The sequence below is a fragment of the Nicotiana sylvestris genome, chromosome 3 (assembly GCF_000393655.2).
Source record: "Nicotiana sylvestris chromosome 3, ASM39365v2, whole genome shotgun sequence".
In the NCBI taxonomy this organism is placed as follows: domain Eukaryota; kingdom Viridiplantae; phylum Streptophyta; class Magnoliopsida; order Solanales; family Solanaceae; genus Nicotiana; species Nicotiana sylvestris.
In genome coordinates, this window is record NC_091059.1 from 121,984,351 (window position 1) to 121,993,768 (window position 9,418).

At 35.3% G+C, this 9,418-nt stretch overlaps 1 protein-coding gene across 1 annotated transcript; it reads left to right on the forward strand.

Annotated features, from left to right (window-relative positions):
* The first annotated feature begins 2,528 nt into the window (after positions 1-2,528).
* On the forward strand, positions 2,529-8,718 carry LOC104211563 (ATP-dependent Clp protease ATP-binding subunit CLPT1, chloroplastic). The gene is made up of 6 exons (XM_009760639.2): positions 2,529-2,946; positions 3,036-3,071; positions 3,250-3,359; positions 3,519-3,698; positions 8,200-8,327; positions 8,396-8,718. Exons 1-6 carry the CDS (start codon positions 2,726-2,728, stop codon positions 8,426-8,428), a joined length of 708 nt encoding a protein of 235 aa, XP_009758941.1. The 5' UTR covers positions 2,529-2,725; the 3' UTR covers positions 8,429-8,718.
* Positions 8,719-9,418: the final 700 nt, after the last annotated feature.

Consider the following 9,418-nt stretch of genomic DNA (forward strand, 5'->3'; position numbering starts at 1 on the left):
AACATAGCGTAATGAAACAATATAGATTGTTTATGTTGGGCCCGGGCAAAGCCCGGGCTATCCCTACTAGTATGTTTATGCAAACGTATGTCCAACTTATATATCTAATAAATATGAATTATTATTATATTATAGAAAAAGAAAAGATCAATTATTTCAAAGAAAAAAGTCTCACGGAAAAACAATACACTAGTAGTAGTAGGTTTCTTTTTCATTCAAGAGGTAAGGAGATATTTGTTTTCTCAAGCCTTGAAGGTTAATGGGGTAAATTGAATTTTATTCTTTTTATTTTTTAATAATAATCAATCTTAATATATAGTAAACTTTCTCTGATACAAATTCATAATTGAATTAATATATTTAGACACCAAATAATTAAATAATTTTTCTGCAAAGCTATCAACAAGTGCAAAATGCATAATAGAAGGTTCTAATCAAAGGGAAGATGGTGAAAGTGGGAATAAGAAAATGGCTGCTACACTTGAGGCATGATCTATGTGATGGCTAAAAATGAGTATCTATCCGCAAACACTATACTAATTGGCAGCTAGAGGAACTATGGAAGCAGGGGCGGAGCTAAAAGCTTGGTTATGGGTTCGGCTGAACCCAGTAGCTTTTGCTAATTAAATAGTATATTTAAGTTAAAAAATTCAATAATACGAGCAAATATTAATTTTAGAACTCATTTATTAGTATTTGATGTCGTTGTTCCAAAATTTCGAACCCATAAAACTAAAATCCTAGTTCCACCTCTATACGAAAGTTGCGTGGTAATTTCACTTTTATTGGTATCATAATCATAATCAAGAAGAATATCATACATTGAAAAAATCGGTAGGTCAATTTAGTCGCATCACTTATAATGTGACCAACTCAATAAGCCAACCATTTTTTTGTAAGTAAATAAAATATGAATACTAATACACCTCCGCATGATAACAACACTATGCATCTATAGCCATTGTATTGCTGAACTTGGATGTGCAAATAGCCAAATATCCAATCACCATATTGTTTATGATTATTGCACTTATGAGGAAAGGACAACGATCCTCCATTCAGTGGAAGAAGGTGTGATTTCACATAGTTGTTGATTAATATTTTTTCACTTAAGCAGGCACCATTATTGTAATCATATTTTCATATCTTGGACCAAATTGGACAGAACAATCTAAGCGGCATTATAAATGACGCCAAAATGCTCAATTTTGAAATTATTACACTGAAATCAATTGGCATTTGCATAACTTGAAGAATTTGGTAAATGCTTTGAAATGTATAACTTCCTCCAAAATATTGGAAACTCTTAATTAGATGATAATTTTTTCATACTTCATGCCCTCATTCTCGTATTCCTTTCCTTATCATGATATATAAAGAATTAATTGTAAAATGCATTTTAACTCATAAAATTTACGGCAGAGAGACAAAATTATTATAGGAATATTATATATCAATTCTTTTTTGGGTGGGCGAGTATACAATATAAGAATATAGGGAAGTGACACTGTATAGCCGCTATATATAAGAATATAGGAAAGTGACACTATATATATATATAGTGTTACTATATAAGAATATAAGAAAGTGACACTATATATATATATATATATATATATATATATTCTGTATGTTATATACAAAAATTATAGTACAGATTTTATACACTTTTTCGGCTACCGAGTAAATAGTTTCTGTGCGGCCTAAAAGTGATAATAAAAATGATGCTGTCTAATCGCTTTTAAAATAATAGTCAAAAAAATCTATAGTTTTTGTATATATATACATTCTGTATATTATATACAAAAATCAGAATTTTGTAAATAGTTTTTGGGCGGGCTAAAGTGATAATACGCCTATAAGAATTCACATTCCATTATTAGGGGTTCCTTTTGTAAATCCAAACTTGCCCAGTTACACTTAGGCCCATGTTGATGATTGGGTATCAGTCTGAGCTCGGCCCAGCTATCATTGTTCCCTAGCAAAAATTCAAAAATAGCCAGATTTACAACTGATCGTTTAAAAATAGCTAGTTTCAAAAGTAATCAAAATTTAGCCACTTTTCATGTAAAAATAAATTTGAGAAAAAATACTTTTCAAAACCCGGAAAATACGTCAGTATATTATGCTGGAGTTGCAGCATAAGTATACTTGAACTCCAGCATATTATACTGGAGTTCCAGGATAAGTATGCTGGAACTCCAGCATAATACGATGGAGTTCCAGCATAAGTACAGTAGAACATCAGCATAATATACTAGAGTTCCAGCAAGTATATTTGTCCAGCATGATATACTGGAGTTTGGAGCACCGGTGTCCAATCACCAGTATATATACCGGAGTCAGCAAAGTATATCGGTCTAGCATAATATGCTGGAGTTGATACACAGGTGCACCGAACTCCAGTATATTAAGCTGGACCAATCTCTATTGCACCAAAATAGTGACTATTTTTCATTGACCTGGTAAAGACGGACTATTTTTAGATGACCAATGTGAAAACTGGCTATACCGTGCTATCTTTACTTGTTCCCTCCCTCTTCTTCAAGTGTATATTATCTTTTCCAGTTCTATCCACCTCAGTTGAAGCTTGTACGCTACGTACATTGTTAATCAGCACATTTGTAACAGCTAGAAAGTATAAATTCTGCACGGAAGGAGACGAGAGAAGAAAATTTAAATAATTTCTGTTCTTTTTACCTAAATTAGGGTTTTCTTGTAGCCAATGGCGACTCACAGTTTTTCATTACTTTCAATCCCGTCTTCAACTTCGACTTCTTACAATAGACAAAATGATAATAATACTCTAACTCAAAAGTATTGTAAGATTCTAGCTTCTTCTTTTACTGGCGGAATGGTCTCTATTCGGCCGCAGAATTTGAACGTTTTTGCTCTCAAACGGCGTCGTTCGACCGTGGCAACGGTCTCCTTCAGCCTCCCAACTGCGTAAGCTTTCATGTTGCTCTGTGTTTGCTTTTTCATTTGCTTGTAAATTAACAGAATTTTGTTTGCGACGGTTGGTTTTTGTATTGCAGAAAACCAGAGAGAGCTCCTTCTGATATACAGCCCAGGTATGTCTGCTTAATTTTGATTTCTAATTGTACGAATTAAGCAGTGTTATACAGTTTAATAGAAATCAGTCAATCAATCAACTATGCCTCAATCCCAAATCAGTTGGGGTCGGCTTTATGAATTTTTGTATCCATTTGGTTTTGTGATATAAGAGAAGCTTTTGAATAATTGTTGTAGATGGTCGGCAAGAGCAATAAAGGCATTTGCAATGGCTGAATTAGAAGCAAGGAAGCTCAAGTACCCAAATACTGGCACCGAAGCTCTTTTAATGGGAATCTTGGTCGAAGGTTAGCATTGAACTCAGTGGATGCTGCTGTAAAAACTACATTTTGACACCTAGCGTGGGGCATGCATGTTTGTTTATGAAATATGAATCATACTTTGTCTATTAGATTAGGAGGATAGTTTCTTTTTGATTTTGAATGAAGAGAGATCTGTTTTGCTAGGAACCAGTTTGGCTGCCAAGTTTTTGAGAGCAAACGGTGTAACCCTTCTCAAGGCGAGGGAAGAAACTGTGAAGTTGCTTGGAAAATCTGATATGTATTTTTTCAGTCCAGAGCATCCTCCCCTTACTGAACCAGCTCAAAGGGCTCTTGACTGGGCAGTTGATGAGAAATTGAAATCAGGTAAAATCATTGCTTTTTATGAGAAGATCTACATATATATTTTTTTTTGTTAAGGAGATATATATATATATATATATATATATATATATATATATATAGATAGATAGATAGATAGATAGATAGATATAGATATATATAAAATCATTTATGGGTATGTGCAGAACAACCCCTGCAAGTATACTATGCACATATAAAGCTTAAGATATATCAGATTTACTTGAGAGGTTTTAACAGTGACATCGGCTCTAGATAGTATACCATTTTCCCAGTACACATATGTGTATGCATAAGGTCTTATTAATGACAAGAAGTAGAATAGGGATAGTACATAAAATCCCCCTAAACTATAACCAGATTTCCAGTTATGCACTCAAACTGTGCGAGGGACCTATTATCCCCTGAACATCTTCAAAGTGGAATTGCGAGGGACCTATTACCGCCTGAACATTTTCAAAGTGGAATTTTGATCACTCTGAGTGGCCAAAACGAGATTTAAGTTGGCAGTGTAATGCACGCGCGTTGCCATGTGTTTTCCATGTCATTTTTTTACTTTCTTTAATTCTTTTTTTGAGGTGGTGGAAGAAGGGCAGATAATGTGGTGGAGGAGGTGGTCCAGGACGTGAGACTTATTGATGGTGGTGGTGGCGGCAGCAATGGGGTTGTGAGTTGTGGTGGCGGTGACAACAAAAGAGGTGGAAGGCAGTGATTGTGTGTGTGGGTTTGAGATTGGTTTTTCCTGTGAGAACTGGTATCCTGAAGGGAATATAAGTACATGGAGTGAAAAGCAGAGACAACTTGTCTTGCTTTCACTAACTGTTTCATGTACTTCCTTATTGGAATCATCTTATCAAGAAACGAAGAGATGATCAAAGAGAGAGATATTGAAGGCAAAATTTGAGATTGCTTTACATCTGATCCAGTGGTGACCAATAGATTTATTTCTCTACTTGTTTCTGCATGTATTTAACCTAAATTTGAAATTACAAGCTTGCATCTTAAAACCAAAACTTCTCTCTCTAGTCTTTTGTACCAACAACCCATTTTTTAATCTTTCTCTTCTCTTCACACGTGTCTTTGGGCTATTATGGACACTTCCTACTTTTCAATGTCCATCATGCCCTATCCGTGAAAAAAAGTAGGGGTTGTATGATCCAAATTTGAATTTCATTCTCTCGTTAAGTTAATTATTGGGCATGCAAACCCTAAGCCAATATACACCTTCTATTAGTTACATTGAAAGAAGAGAGGAGATATAAGTATTCGTTTTAGGGAAGGGAAGGAACTATAACAAATGGCGTGTACATGGCATGGCATATATTGTGGTATTCGGTTTAGGGTATTGGCAAGTGAAAGAAATGGAGGAGCTACTACAACTAATAAAAGGTGTAGGGTTTGCTTGCATAGTAATTGCTTGTATTTCAACGCATTAGGCGCGCATGGAAAAGTAAAATTTTCCCTCTATCACAATATTTATTTCTTCTATGCATTGGAAAAAATTCATAATTAATTTTATGAGAGAGATTGAGATCCAAATTTGAATCTTACAAAATCCTACTTATTTTCACAAAGGGTATTATGGGCATTGAAAAAGTAGGAAGTGTCCATAATACCCCCAAGACACATGTGAAATTAGAGAATAGAGAGAAAATGGGTAACCAGATTTCGTCGTAAATGTTCCTAAACTGTGTCGGGGAACTTATGTGGAAAGCCATAATTCCAAGAAAGTTCCAGGAAGCTTGCCTAAACATGATAATCTTGCAAAAAGTGGAATAATACTATGAAACAGGTGTTACATGTGTATACAAGAATCAGAAAACATCAACCATTTTCGTCCCCTGTCAAGCTGCCAGAGACATTAGGATTTAGGAGTATGTTTTAAAACCTTTTTGGAATGAACAGGGTAATGCCCTATACCATTAAATGAGCATATGTTAGCTTGGGTCTCTCATCTCTGGATAGCAGGGTTGGCTACAAAATGCATATGGAAAATGGTGTCAGCATGTTTTTGAAGCATTTGGAAAGAAAGAAACTTCAGATGTTTTGAGGGTGTCATTTTCCTTCTATACAAACTTAGGGCTAAATGCCCAATGAGTCTTTTTGTTGATGTAAACTTGAAACTGCAAATATTCAGATAAATTTATGGTTTTTGTTATAAATTTATCTAGACTAGCTAAATTTGTTAGCTCCTTGAATTACACCTATTAGTTGGCTGGATATTGGTGAAGTTGGATCCCTTTATGGACCTAATTGAGGCATGTAAGTGCCATTACATGCATGGACCGAAGAGGGGTACGGCATGAAAATATTGACTAGAGTACAATCTTTTCCGGGTTGGTTGTGTCTCAAATATACTCCTTGTAATAGATTTGTAGTGGTTGTGGCTTACTTGCTTTGGTTGCTTCCCATTAGATTCAGCCCAGTCCTATTGATTGATCATGCATGAGGTGAAGTGGCAGTAAAACTGTGGAAGTGGTAGTGGTACCACAAAATAGAACTGATGGATTCGGTGTCTCCTGTAAATTATAATCCTATTATGCACTGTATTTTCTTTGATTATTTCACTAATCAAGGGAAAGAAAGAAGCGTACGTAGTTTTTTTTCTGCTATGGGGTGGGCATGTCTATATGCAGGCCATCCATCTGAATTCAGATATATTTCATTCTAGTACTAATTAGATTGTCGTATAAGGCAAATTAGGGGTTATCTAAAACTAGAGATTTTCTAAATTTTGTACTTATCCCTACACTGATATAGAATCTCTAATGACAAACATTAGATCTGATGTAAGTGTAAAACAAACAATTAAGATTTAATCTCAAGTGGTTGGTATCGCCTTTAAGGATTTTTTGTTGTCATTGAGTTCTATTCTTCATTAGGTCTTTATGAGGTTTGCATGGTCCCGAGAAGTCGTCTAATTAAAATAACTCCTTTTTTTTAATAAGGTAAGATTTTATTAAAAGGTATCAAGATGATACAAAATTACAAACATCCAAACATATACAACAAGACAACTACATTCCTCCTAGCTCCTCTAGAAAATCCATATATTGTTCCATATTTTCCATGACATGTCTTTTACACCAGCAATACAAGTTTAATAAGCTTCTGTTTTTAATCCTGGATTCATGCTGCCTTTCCCCTTCAAATAACTCCTTTCCATGTGATTAAAATAACTCCTCCATGTGGTTTTAGGTCTAATTCGTCCGCATTATGAACTTTTAAGGTGTACCTGTATGATTTCGTTAACTTTATACCATAAACTTTAATAAAGTTCCTCGTCCATAAAAAGGAAAACTTTGATAAAGTTAAGTTATTTTAGGAATTGATTTACTTACAAAGCATCTGCTGTGCTTGCACACAATGTCTGCCTGCTATATCCTGTCCTTATTTCTTCAAACTGTGTCTCATGTATACAAATAGGCACCTTTCATATCCTTACATTTCTAGAGATTTGATGTGCTTAGCTCAAGGTCAAATCAAGATATGTTTTGGCCGCTTGAGGCTCCTTCAGTAGAAGTATATTCTCTTTAAGCTGCTCCATTTACTAATGTTCTTCTGCTCTTCTCAACCTGATTTTGGAAGACAGACTTTACTAATGGGGTAAGACCACCTCAAACAGTACTTTGAAGATTATACTATTGCCTCAGTTTCATTTCAGGTGATACCATTTGACTGAACACGAAGTTTAAGGTGTTAATTTGGTTTCTGTCTTATGTAAGTAGAAGTAGAAAAAGAAATTAAAAGTAATGGTTAAAAAGTTTGATCGGGAAGTTCGAATTAAATTAAGAATTTACTAGGTCAAATTTACTTGCATCTTGAAATGTTGAAGCGATTTAGAATATATCAGTGGGAAGGTAGTAAATCATTTTAGATATTACAAAATAGAAGAAATGTCATTTGAATTAGGACATCCAGAGTGTTTGTTTTTATTTTCCCCATCTTGAAGTAATAGAATCACATCTATTGCCAGAAAAACAACCACATCATCCAATGGTCTCACCATCTTTAGATTTTCTGACTATAACGTATGCCACTGTTCCTCGAGAATTTCTCAGTTATCCAAAAAAAAGTAAAAAAAAAAAAAAAAAAAAAGAATTTCTGACTGCCATTTTAAAATCATTTCAGATTTGTTGTGTCAAGTTCCTGAGTCATTTCGAGTCTAAGTTACTGACTCAGTAGCTATGCGACCTAAGCCTGTGAGACAAGCTTGTTCACCTGTTTCCTTGGAACATCATAATCAATATCTTTATCCAGTGTTGTGACGTGTTATTATGTTATTGATAAAAAAATTAATAATGAAGAGGATGAAACACCATAATTTTGGAATGACTACTTAGCCATGGAAATGCATGGTGAAACACAATAATAAAACTAAGGATGCCAACATTGAGCTAAAAATCTTAAGCCAGGCTCATCTATCTGGAGATACATGGCAAGCATCATCAGACATTCAGACTCTTCTTTACATGTATGAAGTATGATCTCTTGATCATATTTGCAGGTGAAAGTGGGGAGATAACCATAGCATATCTGGCTCTTGGTATTTGGTCAGAAAAGGAATCAGCTGGGCATAAAATAATGGCTACACTTGGTTTTGATGACGAGAAGGCTAAAGAGCTAGCCAGATCTGTAAGTTCACTGGATTTCTATTATTATTAGTCCCTCAATGCGACACTCACATCCTTTCTTGTTTGCAGATGGACAAGGACATTGAGATGAGCTATAAATAAGTGTCTTTGGAGGAACAATAAATTGATGCATCCTTGCTCTCGCAATCTTCAACTAGTTTCTGGCTTTCTGCTGCGGAAGAGCTTATTAAAAAGTGTGTTTGGCCTTGTAGCAATTTTGCCCCATACACATTTAGCATTGATTTTTCCTCTCTTTTTTTATTCGGTGGAAGACATTCTGTAATCTAAACGGCAACATTAATACCGTCAATTTCAATGCTGTAGTATCTCAAATTGCAGTAGTCATTTCGACAGTCCCCCCTTTTTGGGGCTTGGGGGAGTGTTTTCTTTTACTTATAGACTGTTCTCTGTCTACATCTATAACGAAATGATGGCAGTCTAAGATCCGAATTCTTTTGCCTAGGGGTCAACTATGTTTACTTGATATTCTCATTTTACTGATAAGATTAAATCAAGTGAAATTTGATCTAGTAAAACAAGTTCCTACATGGAGTCTGAAGTTTTTGAACACCTGATCTCAGCTTGGACTAGTAAATTAGAGCACAAGTCAGGCTGATGTTTCTCGTAATTCTCACCCACGATAGGTTTGTGAAATGGTTACATTTGAATTTGACCTCCGATAAAGATTTAAGGAAGTTTCTTTATTTACAGTGAATGACTTACTCTAACATCTTGATTGCTCGTTTTTTGATTTTTCGTTTCAAATTACGCTTTGATTATGTATAAGCCGATATTATTGTTGATGACTTGTTGGTAGGGCTTGAGTTGAGACCCGAGGGTTTCGTACAAATTTTGAAACCCTTAGAAGTTGGAAAGCATTTGTTGATTTGTTGAGTTCTGGTGCGTTAGCAAAGATGAGAGCGATGGCAAATGGAGGTAAACTTGACTGGCTTTTGGGAACTGACAACGATATCGCAATAGTGAGCTGACCCTGCCTGGCTTAGTGTCGCCAACACGAGGAGAGGCTCGCGATAGTGCTAGCCTAGCTCAACGTCGCAAATGCGAGGAAAGGCTCGTGATAGCAGTGGTCTG